This window comes from Pimephales promelas, chromosome 7, assembly GCF_988280905.1.
Source record: "Pimephales promelas chromosome 7, fPimPro1.hap1.1, whole genome shotgun sequence".
In the NCBI taxonomy this organism is placed as follows: domain Eukaryota; kingdom Metazoa; phylum Chordata; class Actinopteri; order Cypriniformes; family Leuciscidae; genus Pimephales; species Pimephales promelas.
The window spans coordinates 5,839,541-5,858,483 of record NC_142775.1 but is presented as its reverse complement, the minus strand read 5'-3'; the positions used below and the strand labels follow the sequence as shown (position 1 = coordinate 5,858,483).

Genomic DNA, 18,943 nt, shown 5'->3' with positions numbered 1-18,943 from the left:
AAAAGGGTGAGTTGTAACAGATAGCAAATTAAAAGCAGGCAACATGTGAACTCCTTTTAAATCCCAGGATGCAAGTGAATAGACAAAGAAGAAGCTCAGTTTTAAAAGTCACTGCATAATTCATAGTGTACTTTCAGTCTAATGACTAATTATCGTCTAATTGTTTTCTCATGCTGTCTCTGTCTCTGCACACAGTAAATTTGAAATCCGGAAATCAACACCAAAAGAGTTAATTTCAACACTTTAAAAGTGTATATTTGGGAACCACCCACAAAGTGTTACTTCAACACTTTCAAAAGTGTTGCCTCTCTCAACACCGACACAGTGTTACAATTCAAACACTAAGAGAGTGGAATTTTAACACCAATGCAGATAACAACAACACTGCCAGTGTTTACTTCTTCAACCTTATAGTAGTCAAATTACACCATCCTGGTGTTAATAGAACACATTTTTACAAATAAAAACACCAAAGAAGTTACCAGTTTTTCTTATTAGGGTTATGCATTACCTACTGTACTTAAATGATTTGTCAGTTTATTTTCTTCAGTTCTTTAAATCTGAAAAGAATAATTTCACTTTGAAAAACACATAACTCTTTATTACTCTTTCAAAACTTTATTTCAAAACAATCCAGAAAGTATGGGATCATAGTAGAATTCAGTTCATTGTAAAGTTGAAAATAAAGGCAAATGTAAACAGTTGTTTCAAGCAAACTATTTTTTTTATTACCGAACAAACACGTTTACATCATAGGTTAACTTTTAAAATAAACGATGAATGCACTGTAATCAGAATTATATGATGTGATCAAATGGTGTCCTGAACATATCAGTGAATGTGAGTCCTGTGTCAGTGAAGTTGATTCAGTACCTTTGACTTTGCAACAGTACAGCAGTGCTTGAGTCAAAAACATTCAGCAGATGAAGAACAGTAGCAGGATATGAGTGGATCAGTTGTGTGTCTCCAGTCACTAACAGTAAAGTTCAGTGCATAGTTGTTTCACAGAGCAGCAAAAGCTGTGTAGATCCAACTTTCTCGAAAAATCCTGTAGGACTGGGTACCTAGACAACACAAAACCAGATCAATTACAATTAATACCATTTGTGTTTCATAAATACAGCAGGTTTATGGTGAAAAAAGTTCAATCATCGACTCAAACAAGAAACCATTTTGGTTAGATTAAGACTTGCATTTATTGATTTCCAAGAAAATTGAAGATTTAATTAATCCAAAAAATTTAATTCTGTCATTAATTAGTCACCCTTGTTGTTCCAAACCAGTAAGAGTTTTGCTCATCTTGGGAACACTTAAAGGGATAGTTCACCCAAAAATGAAAATTCTAGCACTAATTACTCAACCCTCGTGTTGTTCCAACTCGGTAAGACTTTCCTTCATCTTCGGGAGACAAATGAATGATATTGTTGATTAAATCTGAGAGCTGGATCACTCCTGCAAAGCCTTTTAAGGGATTGAAACTTGGCAGCCAATAAAAGTTATTAAAGACATTGTTAAAATAGTCAGAGTGACTACAGTGGCTCAACCTTAAGTTTATCAAGTGACGAGAATACTTTTTGTGCGCAAAACAAACTAAAAATTAAAAATATTACAATCAACTATTCATTTTCTTCTGTGTGGGCCTGAGCAAGTTAACAGTGTAACAGTGCAGCGCTACTGTGTTGTACGTCACACACACACACACACACGACCAGCGTCAGCCAATAGTGAGCCTGTGTGTGACGTACAACACCGAGGCGCTGCGCTGTTACACTACGAGAAGCCCATCTCGAGGCCCACAGAGAAGGAAATGCATAGTTGAATAAAGTCGTAATTTCTGTTTGTTTTTTTGCGCACACAAAGCATTCTCGTTTGGATTGGATTTAGGATTGCGCTTCTGTAATCAACAATATCTTTAATGACTTTCTGGGCCAGCAAGTTTTGATCCCTTAGAAGCCTATAGAGGAGTGATCCAGCTCACAGATTTAATCAAAAATATCTTAATTTGTGTTCCGAAGATGAATGAGTCTTGCGAGGTTGGAACAACATGAGGGTGAGTAATTACTGACAGAATTGACATTTTTGGGTGAACAGTCCCTTTAATAAAGATATTTTTAATGAAATCTAAGAGAATTCTGTCCATTCATCTAAAGCCTATTCAACGACCACTTCAAAAACCACGGAAAGGTATAAAGGAAATCAAAAGTAATCCATGTGACTCTAGTGGTTTAACCTCAACCTTTTTGACAATTTTAACTCAACTTTATTTACAAAATATTAATCTTCAATGCATATACATGCACATCAACAACAAGCACGAGTTGTAACTTTGTCATGAACGCATGTTGGAAATAAATATTTAATAAATTAAGCTGTAAATCTGTTTTTGCTGTAAACACAGCACTTGCATAGTTTAATAAACATTTATGTTAAACCACTGGAGTTGCATGGAGTACTTTAATGATGTACTTTTGTCTGGGGCTTGAAAGTGGTAGTTGTGTAGATTGTCAATGGAGGGACAGGAAGCTCTCCGATTTCATTAAAAATATGTTTGTTTGTGTTGTGAACATGAAAAAGTCTCACTTGTTTGGAAAGAATGAGGGTGAGTAATTAATAACAGAATTTCCATTTGTGGGTGAACTAACACTTTAAGAAAAAATAAAGACACGCACCTTAAGAAATCTCACTAAATTGTCAGCCGTCGGATTCCGGAAGGATCGGTGTTCCCGTCTTGTGGCTTTGTATGTTGGGGGCAGGTGATGGGCAGATATTTTCCAATCAGTTGAGTCTAAAATTAAACAGCAAGAAAACATCTCCTTGTCAAATCATGAAAACCATTGGTTCGAAATCTTATTTTAAGTATATATATATATATATACACTAGATTTACTTTTGTAAATTAATTTGACTGGACAAATTCAAAATGAGTGTTATGAAACAAAGAAAATCTAGCTATACCAAATAACAACCAAGCTATGATTATTTTTTGTTTGTGCCCATGACTCTCTCATATGTTAACTTATCTGTTCTCTTTCCATCACCAGGTTCTAGTCTGTACAGTCTTTAAACACCAAGCCTGGTACCCTTAGTCACTTCATATAAATCATAGTGCATCATAGAAATGCTCCTAGCAAACACAAATTGTAAAAAACAATACATTTAAACATTAAAGCATCTCCAAATATCAACCAAAAGTTAATCTGATAAATACATTTTGCATCAATATTTAATTTGAAATAATTGCAATTTGCTTACCCATTCTAAAAAGATTGGTCCTCCAAATAAGGAAATAAAGTGCAAATTCCACGTGCATTGTTGGTCCGCAGTTTGTGGAGTTGTTCTTCTGTTTTATACGTTAACGTTAGGTCTGCTGGCAGACGAGAGTAAAAGATAGTTTTAGGATAAATCCTTTATGATATTTGCACATCACACATATCGTCATAAACAATATAATATTATAAAACACGTATAGTAAATGAGTTAAACACTTACTTAATCGGTGTTTTTATTGTTAAAAGCAAACTCCGTGTCTGCACTCTGCACTGCTTTTTGAAATGCGTCACGAGCAGGTCACGAGTCAGTCAAAGAAGATGCAGGACCTAGACTGTGAGAGGTTTAGGCGCGCACATCACATAAATATCGTTACAAAACAATATAATGCCATGAAATTCATGTGGTAAATTATGTTAAAAACACTTACTTTAGGTGTTTCCCTGTTAACGTTAGCTACAAGCCTCCTCCTCGTCAGCTCCGTGTTTCAAAGATGATGTCGTCTTTGAAAAGAATTTCGACCGTTTAATCGCGCAGAACATTTAAATATCGCTTTGAATCAATGTGTTATAAAATATATTGGCTATGTGAATTAGAAAACACTTACTTTCGTTGTTTCCATGTTAAAAAGCAAACCCATCCTGGTCTGCTCCGCATCGCGCGTCATAGAAAATACCCCTTCTGAGAGCAGTTTGCTCGTCCACAGCACATACATATTGTTATAAAACAATATGGTGTTATAAAATGAATATATAAATGCGATTTAACGCATAATAAATGCGTGTTTCCTCCTCGCATGTCTTGCGACTCGAGTCAAAGAAAATGGCGCCTGTGAAGAAAGTTTCAACTCGTTTCGTCCCGCCCAGCGCGTAAATGTCCCGGATGTGACTAGTAACACTCTCGGTGTTCTCAAAGCAGATCTGGTGTACAACTCCACATATTTTCACCAGCCAGAGAGTGTGGTTTACACTAGCAGTGTTAATCCCTTGAAATTCAACACCAGAAAATTAACACTTTACTCTAAAAGTCCTTAACACCAGGATTTCAACACTGGAGATTTTATTTAAGTGTGTGTGTGTGTGTGGGTTATACTCATGCCATCATCACCAGTACAGGGGAATCTCTCTCCCAGCGCTGTGACAATAGGGAGCTCAGCCCAGGAAAGCCTCAGCAGAATGGAAGCGGAAGCTCAGTCTGATAGTGTGTGTGTGTTAGTGTCTAACAGGATGCCGTCCATCTAAACACACATAGTGAGATTTAGTGAGATTTCCCATTCTGTGGTCATTTGTTGCATAGTTACGCACAACATGATGCAACTGGGAAAAAACTCTGTATTAATTTGATCAGATAGTCTAAATGAAGGAAAATGCCATTTAAATACAGGCTGTACCTTATTTTTATTTGAATAAATCCAAATAAAGCATTTTAAGGTGCCATTGCTACAGTGTAATTATATATTTAAGTACTGTAATATTAAGCAACTACATGTACCTACTATAGGGTTAGGGTAGGATTTGGTTGTGGTGTGTTAGTTTCATGTAATTATGCATAATTTGCTGTTATTACTATAGTAAGTACATGTATCATATGTAACAGGGACACTAAAATAAAGTGTTACCAAGCATGTTGCTCTAATCAATTTCTCTATGGATTTGAATACAATTTACTGAATATTTCAACCGTTGTCACATAGGAAAAATATGTTGACAAAATAAAATTAAAATTCTAAAGAAAAACAAAATCTAACAAAATCTAAAATTAAATTCTAAAATAAATACTAGTAATTTAAATAACATTAGTTCAACTGACAAAGACCGTTTGAAGCCCCAGCTGTAAACTGAGTGAGAGTCTCCCTCTATTGGTACGGATGCTGCATTACAACACAAGTGACATTGTGGAGATCTTAAAGACAAGCACCTGCTCTTGACTCCATTCTTAATTCATCTGTCTGATCTGGGCTCAGTTCAGTGCTGTGTAACCTGAGTTTAGTGTAGTTTATCACTGTCACAAAAGCACTAATCCACCATTAGCTGAGCTCATCTTTGTGTACCTAACCAGTCATTTTTGTTAGTGCAAAAAAATATATAGGTTGATTATTTGTGATCAATCTCATCCACACACTGTATTTCATCTGTGTGTGTTCAGGATGTGGAGGCAAACACTGTCCGTCTGAAGGAACATGAGGAGGATGTGTTAGTTTTGGAGAGGAGTAACAACAGGAGCTCCACTTCTTCTCCTCTCAAGTACATTTATCTTCTTCTGTTAATCTTAAATATATACTAAAAACTGTAATCAACAACCTCAAACTACATGTCAAACCGTGGCCTTTGACCTGTTCTTCAGGTACACTGTGATGTCAGGAACTCCAGAGAAGATTCTGGAACATCTTCTGGAGACGGTGAAACTTGACTCCCAATTCACAGAGCCAGGTACTTTACAATGCATTCAGAGAAATATGGAGATGGTCCTCCTCACTGCAGTACATGAAATCCATGGGGAGGAGTCGGATCCAGATCCAACTCCTCCCACCTACCCAGCTCCACCCCTCAGACCTGGATCTGACTCCGCCCCCTGGATCTTGTGTACTGCAATGAGGTCCTACTGGAAATATATGCAGACAAACAGGGAAACTGTAATGAATAATCCACTGTAGGCATGTTTGACAAACCCACGTGCGGTTTTATTTCATCAAAGTTAAACCAAAGACGAAATAAACAATGACTGCACAGCACAACGAATCATCATATTAGAGTGATTTCTGAAGGATCATGTGACACTGAAGACTGGAGTGATGATGCTGAACATTCAGCTTTGATCACAGGAATAAATTACATTTTACAATATATTCACAGAGAATTAAATTATTTAACATTTTGCAATATGAAATATTCATATAAATGCAGCCTTGATGAGGAGAAGAGACTTGTTTAAAAAACATAAAAAATCGTACAGATCCAAAACTATTGAACGGCAGTGTATATTCACACACTCAAAAAAATTATATATTGGCTTTAATTAATTTTATTTTGTCAACAGGTTCTACATAAGTGGATTACGTTAAACAAACATAATTTGTTCATGTAACTTCAACCTGATGAAATTAAGTAATTTTAACTGACCCAATTTATTTAGTCTCAACGTGAATTTTTAAAGGCTTCCTGACATGATTCAGGTATTTTTTATATTCATTAATCCATTATTATTTCATTTATTTTAGTGACACATAATTAAATTGATAGACTACAGCTAGCTATTTGCTAGCAGTAGTACATATTAGCATCTTAGATGCTAAGTTTCACATGCTGCTTTAACCAAAACAATAGAAAGAGTTGAATCAGTCGACAACTGATAACCCACAATGGTAACCCAATGTAATTTAAATGGTTCCAATTATTCCAGTGTAATTTTACATTAAACACAATTACACACTATCAAGTCTTCGCCTTTTCTAAATTTCTCAAAAAATGACAGAATCACACTTAATTTTAACATTTATTCTCTCTTAATTCAACCATATGCGAAGCATGCTGGGAACTAACAAGCACCGCCCAGTTTCAGCTAATGCAACACAAATCAATCATGTAATCCAACACAAACGGATTAAGTAAACTTAAATTGTACATATATTTAAGCTGCAGATTGAACACAATCAAATTAAGTTCGGCAAAATGGCAGTCGGCTCGCACTATACTGCCACCCTCTGGATGTACACATTTTTTTACTTAACATAAATGGTTTGTGTTCAGACAACAACACGTAAGGATTTTGTACTGTTAAGGTGAGACATAATTACATTTCAAGTCAAAAAACACAATTATTATAAGTAAGCTAAATATAAATATATTATGTAAAGTGCACAACCTTCCTAGTTCACTTTTTTGAGTGCATATAAAACTGTTATTTTAAATTGTAATACTATTTCAAATCATTACTCAAATCAAATCTCACTGACCCCAAACTTATGGACATTATGAAGGTGTAGATATTGTGTGCGACTTTTATAAAACTCACTTGAGAACCATAGTGATGTTCATTTTCTTTTGAATCATTTACTTTCAATGGAGTCTTTACTGAATCATTGATCAAAATTAGGGTGACCATATTTCGATTACCAAAAACCAGGACACTCGGCTCGGCAAACAGACGCTCGAATGAAACTCGAAGTTAACTCAAAGATGCCTTATTAATTTCAGTACATTGAAAGTAGGCTATGCCTCCTCTGTATGGATATAAATTTATTACATTAAAAGACACAAATTCAGATAGGCTTCTCAGAGGTTACTCAACATTTTGTTCAACCTATTATGACAGGTTTTAAAAATAATAATAGAAATAACGTCTCTTCTGTATTAGAAAAATAAATAAATAACTAAAAGAAATACCTCCAAATTGAACAAAAACTTACAAAAAAACGAACTAACAAAATATATTTATATCTTTAGTTTTCTTCCTCTTTATCCTGTTTTTCTTCCTCCTTGTTTGCCCATCTATATTTTGCTGTAGAGCTGATCTTTCCCAGAAGTTTTTTGTTAATCAGGACATTTTCATCACTTTATAAAGAACAGCCAGGACAGGACGTGAAAACAGGACTGTTGGTCACCATAATCAAAATGATTATTAAAAATCACAAATGACTGGAAACACCATGAGTACGAAGCCTGTAAACATACATTGACTGTACATGTACTGTGAAGAAACCAATCATTCACCAGAATTATCTGTTAAAGGAGTAGTTCACTTAAAAAAAAAAAAAAACACTTTTGCTGATAATTTACTCACCCCCATGTCATTCAAGATGTCCATGTCTTTCTTTCTTCAGTCGAAAAGAAATTAAGGTTTTTGATGAAAACATTCCAGGATTTTTCTCCATATAATGGACTTCAATGGGAACCAAACAGTTCAAGGTCCAAAAGACACTTTCAGTGCAAACTGTTCAAATGGCTTTAAACGACACCAGACGATGAATAAGGGTCTTATCAAGCGAAATGATCGCTCATTTAATAAATAAATAACAAAGTTTAAGTTTTATAAGCTCAAATGGTCGCCTTGCTCTGTTCTGTGATGCGCATTCATGACTCTCCTGTTCGAACTCATTCATTAAAATGAACAAATCTTTTCCAGAGTCAACTCGTTCAGTTCGTTCGTTGAATTTACCAAATGACACGAAAAAAGATTTGTTCATTTTGATGTTCGAACAGGATAGTCACGAACGATGAGTGATCGTTTCGCTTGATAAGACCCTTATTCATCGTCTGGTGTCATTTAAAGCCCTTTGAACAGTTTGCACTGAAACTCTCATTTGGACCTTGAACCGTTTGGTTCCCATTGAAGTCCATTATATGGAGAAAATCCTGGAATGTGTTCATCAAAAACCTTAATTTCTTTTCGACTGAAGAAAGAAAGACATGGACATCTTGGATGACATGGGGGTGAGTAAATTATCAGCACAAGTTTTTTGTGAACTATCCCTTTAACATTGCTGCTTCATGTTACTCTTGAGCGCACCTAACTAACTTCTTTCTTTCTCCATCTCTGTAGACCCTGCTCTGGATGACTTCTTACTTATGCACTGTGTTTTTGTCCCGAACGGTCAGCTGTGTCCGCTGCTCATGGCCCAATATCCTTCACAGCTGCACTGGCTGAATTGAGTCACTTTATGAATATAGTTTTATTTTGATTGTTCATGTGTGTGAGTCTCTCTGGTTTTTGGCTGTGAAGTCCTTAGCGCTCGTGCACCTATCACGCTGAGGCGTCCCAGGGCAGTGAACAGGAGCGCATGGATTACACACTCAATAACAAGCGCAGGGTGATTCGTCTGGTGTTACAGTGGGCCGCCATCAACACAGACCATCTACAGGAGGAGGACAGCTCCTACAACTTCCTCCAGGTCAGCAGCTCCACTCCACTCTCTCTCTTCAGCCGGCAGTGTTGTAGTCGAGACCACCTCACTCGAGTCCGAGTCGAGACCAGTGAGGGTTGATTACCTAATTTACTTTTATTTACTTAGAGAAATCCTTTTTTTATTTTACTGAATTTACTTAGAGTTTAATAAATGTGATCAGTTTAGGGTAAAAAGGCCACATAGTAGGTGGTGTTAAAAGTAATTTTATTGCAATTTTTCATGCGCAGTTGCGCACTAGAAAATCACCAATCACTGGGCGTGTCAATCAATTTAAAGAAATATTTTATTAACATACATTAATAATCATGAAAAATATTTTGAATTGAACTGGAGTGGACTCGGGAATAAGTCCGAGTCCTAAAAAAAAAATGTTCGAGTACGAGTCAATTACGAGTCCAAATGGACACGAGTCCATGACAAGACCAAGACCATTAAAATATGGTCTCGAGACCGAGTCCGAGACGAGTCCGAGTCTCGAGCACTACAACACTGTCAGCCGGTTCACGTGAGTTTAGACCGGAGACTTTCTGGTCCTGCTGTGATAAAGGGCCCTATTTTAACGATATAAGCGAGCGCACGGCGCAAGTGCACTTAGAATCCACTTTTGCTAGTTTAACGACGGGGAAAATGGTCGACGCACGGCCTAAAAGTGTTGTCCCTATTCTCTGTGAGTGATGGGTGTGTTTTGGGCGTAACATCCAATAAACCAATCAGAGTCTCATGTCACATTCCCTTTAATAGCCAGTCGCGCTCACGCCATAGCGGATTCGCTATTGTATTTACATGATGGAATTTGCATGCGGAAACACCAAACGCTTCTCCAGAGAGGAAACCGATCTGCTCGTGCGTGAGGTTAAAGGAGTAGTTCACTTTTGAAAAAACTTTTGCTGATGATTTACTCACCCAGATGTCATCCAAGATGTCCACGTCTTCAGTCGAAAAGAAATTAAGATTTTTGATGAAAACATTCAGGATTTTTCTCCATATAATGGACTTCTATGGGAACCAAACGGTTCAAGGTCCAAAAGAAACTTTCAGTACAAACTGCAAACTTGTGTAAAGGGCTTTAAACGATTCCAGACGATGAATAAGGGTCTTATCAAGCGAAACGATCGCTCATTTTATAAATAAATAACAAAGTTTAAGTTTTATAAGCTCAAACACTCGCCTTGCTCTGTTCTGTGACGCACTCCTGTTCGAACTCGTTCATCAAAATGAACAAATCTTTTTCCGAGTCATTTGGTTCATTCGGCGAAAGAAATTCGGAAAAAGATTTTTTCATTTTGATGAACGAGTTCAAACAGGAGAGTCACGAACGCGCACCACAGAACAGAGCGAGGCGAGCGTTTGATCTTATAAAACTAAAACTTTGTTATTAAAAAAAAAAATTAGCGATCGTTTAGCATGATAAGACCCTTATTTATCGTCTGGAGTCGTTTAAAGACCTTTGAACAGTTTGTAGTTTGCACTGAAACGGTCTTTTCGACCTTGAACCGTTTGGTTCCCATTGAAGTCCATTATATGGAGAAAATCCTGGAACGTTTTCATTAAAAACCTTTTCTTTTCAACTGAAGAAAGAAAGACATGGACATCTTGGATGACATGGGGATGAGTAAATTATAAGCAAAAGTTTTTTGAAAAGTGAACTAATCCTTTAAAGTGCTACCAGAACATCTACAGGTGTGTGCGTTGTGGACCCGCCTATTGGCTCATATTACTAACGCGCTGTTTAAAGGTGCAGTGTGTATTTTTTAGCGACATCTAGTGGTCTGGTTGCAAGTTGCACTAAGGCCTCACCCCACTGCTCACCCTCCCCCCCTTTCGAAGAAGCTACGGTGGCTAAAACAGGACAAACATATCGTCTGAGACAGCAGAGAATAGCCAGTGTAAGCCAGAAGTGTGTAACATTGTCACTGTTCCTGAACCACAGTCCATTATAAACCACATCATTGATAAGGTTTACAAAGCCATAGTCAGGTTTTTTTTTATAATTATTATAATAGTAATTGATTGTCTCACAAACGTAACCAGCACATTTTATTAAGTTCTTTATAAACCACTGAAAACATAGTCATGGATGTCATATTGCATATCTGTTAGTAGATACTCAAAATTTGTACACATTGCACTTAGAATTGTGACATGAAATTGGAGTTAGAATTGTTGCATTATTCCAAATAAATAGATTGAGATTCCCAAATAAATGTAAAGAGTTTCTCAAAAAATGATATGACTCACAAATAAATAAAATGAGATTTGCAAATTTGATTTGGGAATCTCAATCTATTTATTTGGAATAATGCAACAATTCTAACCCCATATTTAAATAACAAAAAAAATACTTTAATTGACTTTAGAGCAGGTTTCAGTTAGTCAATGTCACGCCTCGCTCTCAGACCAGCAGCCCATGGGCGCAAATGCATTTGCTATTTAAACAATGTGGCACAGGACATAAAAATGATAACTGCGTTGGGCTGAAACTAGCAAAACACACTTGCGTCGCACCTGCCGCTGCATTGCACCGGTGTATGATAGGGCCCTCAGTGTGTTTCATTGCCATTGTCCGTTACAGGAGTTTTATGAGACCGTGTGTGAAGATTCCAGACTCATTCCAGCTCTCAAAGATCAACTGCCTGAACTAGAGAAGATCATAAAGCAAACGTAAGAGCAGAGGAATTTTTTAACCCTGTAAAACCTGACATATAAAATAACTGTCAGAAAATTGTAATTTTTTTTTAATGGAAGAGTTTATTGAACCTTTAGGGGGGGAAAAAACAACAACTTTTGAAACAAATTCAATAAAAAAGTTTGCAGAAGTATTTTTGTTGAGTGTCATATTTGATACATCAGGCTTTTATGGCTCATATAGTTTGATATATTGAGAATATGGAGCTCATTCTTGAAGAGGAAAAAAAGCCTCAATTTTATTGCGAGACACAATCCGAGCAAAAATATCCAATTTGGTGCAGTTGCTGATATTTATATGACCAAAATTAAGATAAAATATTGGTGCTTGTAATAAATCACTGATTAATTTATAGCAGTATAACGTATATAAAATGCATATAAATATTAGTCCTCACTTTATCTGCCAATACAATGTCTTAGTAAGATAATATTAAAAAGCTTAGTTTTTATAATCAAAGCTCTGCTAAACAATGAGTGAGCGTCGCGATGAACAAATAAACCTTCCTCAAAAGCCTGATGATCATATTTGCTGCTTCAGTCTTGTAAATGTTCATCTTAATGTATTACTAACAATATAAAAGTTATTCTTACGTTAAAGATGTCATAAATGCTATGTTATAAATGCATTTAAATTCATGAAATAAAAAGAATGAACTACAGTTTATAAAGTAAAATGAGCTTCATAAGGACAACATAACAGATTTAGTTTGCAGAAACCTTTTATTTGCTCATATTTATAACTCTCGTAACATTTATTCGCAGCTCCGAAGATGGTCGGCCCTCTCAAAAAAAGGTGAGGGGAAAATTAAAATAAACACAGTGTTTCCTTCAGTGCTGATGAAGGGTCATGTGACACTGACAGTCCTTTCTCATTGCAGCACAAAGTCCTCCTGCGTCAGTTCAGCCCCGGGAACGACAGACTGCAGAAGAGACAGCCGATCAAAAGCACAGATGAGAGTGAGTCCGGATCTGCTCTCCGGTTCAAATGTTGGATCTGTTCACACCAAGAGCGATGACTGTAGCGATATATTAATGTTCACAGCAATGCACAATCGTTTGGTTTATTAGCGAGCGCTGCAGTTTTATCGTCTGTTAAGCTTGTTTCCGCCACAGAATGAAAAAAAAAGAGTTAATTGCGACTTTTTTATCTCACAATTCTGACCTTATTTCTCAGAATTGCGAGATATATAGTCAGAATTGTGTGATATAAAGTCGCAATTGCGTGTTTTAAAGTCAAAATTGTGTGATATAAAGTCAGAATTGTGTGGTATAAAGTCGCAATTGTGTTATAAAGTCAGAATTGCAAGATATAAAGTCAAAATTGCGAGATATAAAGTCAGAATTGCGAGATATAAAGTCAGAATTGCGAGATATAAAGTCAGAATTGCGAGATATAAAGTCAGAATTGCGAGATATAAAGTCAAAATTGATTGATATAAAGTCACAATTGCGAGATATAAAGTCAGAAATGCATGATATACACTCTAAAAAATGCTGGGTTGTTTTAACCCAATTTTGGGTCAAATATGGACAAACCCGAAATGTTGGGTTAAAAATGTAATGTAAAAATTTAACCCAACGGCTGGGTTAGTCCATATTTGACCCAAAGTTGGGTTAAAACAACCCAGCATTTTTTAGAGTGTAAAGTCAAAATTGTGTGTTGTAAAGTCAGAATTGTGAGATATACTATAAACTATTCAGAGGGGGAAAAAAAGTTAGTCTGTTCCCCCCCTTAGAATTGGCCTGATAACTCGCAATTGCGAGTTCATATCTCACAATTCTGAGGAAAGATGTCAGATTTTCGAGATATAAACTCGCAATTGTGTCATAAAGTCAGAATTGCGAGATGTAAACTCGCAATTGTGAGAAAAAAAAGTCAGAATTGTGAGATAAAAAGTCGCAATTCTCTTTTTTTCTTACAATTGCAACTTTATTTCTCAGAATTGCGACTTTATATCTCACAATTGTGACTTTATTTCTCACAATAGCAACTATTTTTCAGAATTGCGACTTTATTTCTCAGAATTGCAACTTTATATTTCGCAATTGTGACTATTTCTCAGAATTGCAACTTTTTTTCTCAGAATTGTGACTTTATTTCTCACAATAGCGACTATTTTTCAGAATTGCGACTTTATTTCTTAGAATTGCGACTTTATTTCTCAGAATGCAACTTTATATTTCGCAATTGCGACTATTTCTCAGAATTGCGACTTTATATCTCGTAATTGCGACTTTATTTCTCAGAATTGCGAATATTTCTCACAATTGTGACTTTATTCCTCAGAATTGCAATTTTATATCTCGCAATTGCGACTATTTCTCAGAATTGCAACTTTATATCTCGTAATTGTGACTATTTCTCAAAATTGCAACTTTGTTTCTCAGAATTGCAACTTTATATCTCGAAATTGCGACTTTATTTTTCAGAATTGTGACTTTATTTCTCAGAATTGCAACTTTATTTCTCAGAATTGCGACTTTATATCTCGCAGTTGCGACTATTTCTCAAAATTGCAACTTTATTTCTCTGAGTTGCGACTATTTCTCAGAATTGCGACTTTATTTCTCAGAATTGTGACTTTATATCTCGCAATTGTGACTATTTCTCAAAATTGCAACTTTATTTCTCCGAGTTGCGACTATTTCTCAGAATTGCGACTTTATTTCTCAGAATTGCGACTTTATATCTCGCAATTGCGACTATTTCTCAGAATTGCGACTTTATATTTCGCAATTGCGACTTTATTTATCACAATTCTGACTTCATAACACAATTGCGAGATAAAAAGTTGCAATTATTATTATTTTTTTTTTATTCAGTGGCGGAAACAAGCTTCCATAGTCTGTCGCTGTAAATGGTCGAGCTCATTAAAGCAGGATGGATTCTGATTGGCTGTCAATGTTTTTATCATCCATCAGCTGGGAAAAAAAATCCTCTTTGATGTTATCGTATGGTATGAACTCTGCTATTCTTTTATAGTCAGAATATTAGTTATCATCCTTGGTGTTAAAAGGTCTCAAGAGTATGTAAGATATACTATATAATATTAAGAGACTTAAGTATCATTAAGAGTATGACACAAGTGAAATCCTTTGGTCAATTTCACAGATGATAAGTATATGAAGAGTTCTGATGCAAAAGCCTCTAAATGCCATTGAACATTTTCTTCTAAAATGACCATTTTTATCAAGCTTGTATATTTAAGTTCAGTAATTTCACTTAAATGACAATTAACAGGTAATCTTCATTGCCATTTAAGTGAAATTACTGAACTTAAATATATAAGCTTGATAAAAATTATCATTCTTGAAGAAAATTTTAAATGGCACTTAGAGGCTTTTGCATCTGAACTCTTCATATATAGATCGTAGGGGTTTAGCCTACCTAAAATCTATTTATTTATTCAATCATTCATTAATTTAGAGGGAGATCAGAAAAGATAGACAGAAGAGATCAGTCATAGAACAGAAGAGTCAAGTGAAACAACTAAAAATAGACAGGAAGAGTCACACAAAGTTTCAAAAAGATGTTCGTTTAGGAAATTTATCAGCTGATGTTATTTCACTTCTGCACAAATTAAGCAAAAGTCCACAGTATTGAACAAATGTGCACCAAACACATCTTTAATTAAAAGCTATTTTATTATTTTAATAATGTGATTCACCAGTGTTTGTAATGTATTTATTTATTTATCCCCGTAGTAGGGAAAGCAGCGTACAATCACCCTACATTTGGCAAATTCACATTTGACATATTATGTACATATATTTGAATTCATAAAAAAATAATCTAATAGTAAACCTAATTAAGATATCCAGTCTGGCGTATATTCATTTACTACCACTAGAGGGAGGATAATTTTAAAAACTTGATTGCTTGGGGAATAAAAGAAAATTTAAACCTATTTGTTTAAACATCTAGGGACACAATATCGTCGACCTGATGGTAGTAGCTCAAAAGTATAGGATAGAGGGTGCCTCTTATCATTCACAATGATGTTAGTCTTGTTTAACCCTCTGGGGTTGTTTGGCCCAAATGGACCCGAAGAATTTAAATACTTTTTTTTTTTAAATCACAGCTTCCTCGGAATGGTCCAAAATTTGGTGACTTTGTTGGTATTTGGTATATGAACACCCCAAAAAATTGGGGACAGGATGTGAATAGTCTAAGTGGTTGTAAAAAAAATAGTCACACTTGGGGTGTTCGGGTCCAAATGGACCCACATGGAAAATGAATGGCAAATTGGCAAAAACGTGAAAATACTGAGCTTTTTTGTGCGTACAATCTACAAATCAGCCACGATCTTGAAAAAAAAAAAAGCACACAACAGTGAAGGGGTGAATCTATAAAACATCAAGAGTGCAAAACAGACACACACACACACACACACACACACTTTTATACACAAACACACCAAAAATTCAGATTATACATGTGTTTTGCATTTTTAAAATGCTCAGTTTGTCCACCAGATGGCATCCATCTAATTTCAAAAATCGCTTTTATGAGGCCTAGGCTAGACTCTAAAATGAAATACAGCTTTAAAAAAAAAAAAAAAAAATTCAATATTTTTTTTATTATGTTCAATGGGGGGAAATTTTGTCTTAATTATTGCATTAATACTAATTATAATTTTTTTACATTTTTGAAATTTTCTCAAAACACCAAAAAAGAAAAGAAAAAATATTATAAAAAACGAGTAAAAAATAAAATCATGATTTTTTTTTTTTTTTTAAATATGAATCCCGCCCTTTGGGTCCATTTGGAACCGAACACCCCGAGTGTGAGTCTGAAACGAACAACCCCAGAGGGTTAACACTCTTTCTTCTATATACTCTCTAACTTTTTTCCTAGTAATTTACTTGCTGTTACTACCACCTTCCCCAATGATCTCTTCTGGGCCTCAGAGGCATTACCATACCAGCAGATCACACAAAATAAAAGCCCCATAATGTTATACAATGTACATTAAAGGACAGTAATTTCTTTAAGAAGTGTTGTTGGTGTAGTCCTCTTCAAGGTTTACTGCAGTGATCACACCTACTCCACTATCAGAGTGCCTGTCGCTGCGTCTGTCAGAGAGGTCGTCTCCGCGGTTACCGACAAACTGGGGTCAGGAGATGATCTTCTTCTCATCCACCTCAACTCGGCCGGAGGTGAACACACACACACACACACACACTCACTCACTCATCATTTGTTCCATGTTTATCGCTATATTGACAGCCATTTCCTCTATTTTCATTTGTGTTTGATTAATGGCAGGTTTATTAATACCATGTTTGCAGAGTGTGCGGTTGCACTGACTCTTATCTCTTTGACCTCTGGCTGACAATATCGCTGCACTCATCTTGCTGTAGCATTTCAGATTCTGCATCCCAGTGCTGCTGTGTGTGTGTGTGAGACAGATGTTTCTTTCTAACTGCCAGTTCTGTCTGATACACTGTGACCTTTGTGAACACACACATTCGGACACTCAAGCCAGATCAAAACTGATAGTGTCACCGCATTAGATGAAATAGGACACATTTGAACAGTTTAATTAGAAGTTTAAGTGGATTTTATATTCAATAAATGCTGATGTAATGTCTTGTCTCAATGTGAAATGAAATAATGATGACAGTTTTTATAGATGACTTTTGGTGACTGCCTTACATCATGCACAGTAACTAATAGTACACGTTAAACTAGATTTGTTCATTTTCAGATGAATATATGAGTGGTGCAAAACACGGTTCTTAACTTTTGGAATGTAAATATTTTTTTAATTAAGTATAACCTGACTGTTTAGTCACGTGAGAAGCAGCTGATAACTGACATCTGTGCCTCCACATTCTTGAAAAACACCAACTTTGACAGTCGATTACTCCGTGACACTAACTGGTGACCGTGTGTTTTTCAGATAAAGAGCTTCTAAAGCCATCTGACGTGTCCATCTTCTCAACTCTGAGTATTAATGGTCGTTTGTTTGTCTGCTCGAGGGACCAGATCGACACTTTGGTGTGTGATACGGTTTAAAACACACATCTGCTAAACACGCATGCATGATGGTATTGATTGGCTGATGGACTGATCAATGGATTGACTGTTTGTGCAGACTCCACTGCCGGAGCAGGAGGGCCCGTCCGCAGGGTCCATGTCCACGTTTGAACTCATGAGCTCTAAAGATCTGGCTCATCACATGACACTTTATGACTGGGAGCTCTTCGACTGTGTACATGAGGTACATACACACTGTTTTAACATTCCTCTGACTTAAAGAACCGGTTCACTCAAAAAATGAGAATTCTGTCATTATTTATCTTATCTTACAATTCTGACTTTACATCACAATTCTGAGATAAAACGTCAGAATCCTGAGATAAAAAGTCAAAATTATGAGATAACAGTCAGAATTATGAGATAAAAAGCCAGAATTGTGAGATAAAAAGCCAGAATTCTGAGATAAAAGTCAGAATTATGAGATAACAGTCAGAATTGTGAGATAAAAAGCCAGAATTGTGAGATAAAAAGTCAGAAATATGAGATAAAAGTCAGAATTGTGAGATAAAAAGTCAGAAATATGAGATAAAGAGTCAGAAATATGAGATAAAGAGTCAGAATTGTGAGATTAAAAAGTCAGAATTATGAGATAAAAAGTCAGAATTCTGAGATAACAGTCAGAATTGTGAGATTAAAAAGTCAGAATTATGAGATAAAAAGTCAGAATTCTGAGATAAAAAGTCAGAATTCTAAGAAAAGTGAGATAAAAGTCAGAATTTTAAGATAAAAGTCAGAATTATGAGATAAAGTCAGAATTATGAGATAAAAGTCAGAATTGTGAGATAAAAAGTCAGAATCATTAGATAAAAAGTCACGTTTTTTTCTGCGCGACAAAAAACTGATCTCTAATGACTCGGTAAAAACGAGGGTTATGAGAATGGTTATCGTTGAGATGCCGAATACGAGCCGGGTGCTGAATGTACTGGAATGAAATGAGATCCGGCGAGGACACTGATGATTGTAAAAAGCATCCGCTCAACTTAAACCATTCCAAGTTCTGAAAATGTAGCAAAATATCTATATTATTCTTCTTTTTTTAA

The 18,943-nt window shown here is 35.8% G+C and overlaps 1 protein-coding gene and 1 long non-coding RNA gene across 6 annotated transcripts in view; one reads left to right on the top strand and one right to left on the bottom strand.

Annotated features, from left to right (window-relative positions):
* Positions 1-18,943, top strand: part of rapgef4a (Rap guanine nucleotide exchange factor 4a) — a 94,798-nt gene that overhangs the window by 69,929 nt on the left and 5,926 nt on the right. For all 3 annotated transcript variants that reach the window (XM_039647262.2, XM_039647260.2, XM_089132989.1), the window contains 10 exons: positions 5,413-5,510; positions 5,611-5,696; positions 8,806-8,884; positions 9,004-9,154; positions 11,742-11,830; positions 12,620-12,650; positions 12,736-12,814; positions 16,871-17,017; positions 17,764-17,861; positions 17,959-18,084. In XM_039647262.2, coding sequence (XP_039503196.2) covers positions 5,413-5,510; positions 5,611-5,696; positions 8,806-8,884; positions 9,004-9,154; positions 11,742-11,830; positions 12,620-12,650; positions 12,736-12,814; positions 16,871-17,017; positions 17,764-17,861; positions 17,959-18,084 — 984 coding nt within the window. The remainder of the gene's footprint in view (positions 1-5,412; positions 5,511-5,610; positions 5,697-8,805; positions 8,885-9,003; positions 9,155-11,741; positions 11,831-12,619; positions 12,651-12,735; positions 12,815-16,870; positions 17,018-17,763; positions 17,862-17,958; positions 18,085-18,943) is intronic.
* Positions 599-4,321, bottom strand: LOC148978255 (uncharacterized). 3 transcript variants are annotated; one of them, XR_016169234.1, is made up of 6 exons: positions 3,875-4,321; positions 3,698-3,770; positions 3,490-3,601; positions 3,253-3,367; positions 2,670-3,124; positions 599-1,064 (listed from the first exon to the last, which is right to left on the bottom strand). It is a non-coding gene; the product is annotated as an uncharacterized LOC148978255 (long non-coding RNA). The 3 variants fall into 3 exon arrangements; XR_016169233.1 differs by lacking the exon at positions 3,875-4,321 and having other exon boundaries at positions 3,698-3,868; XR_016169235.1 differs by lacking the exon at positions 3,875-4,321 and having other exon boundaries at positions 3,253-3,364; positions 3,698-3,868.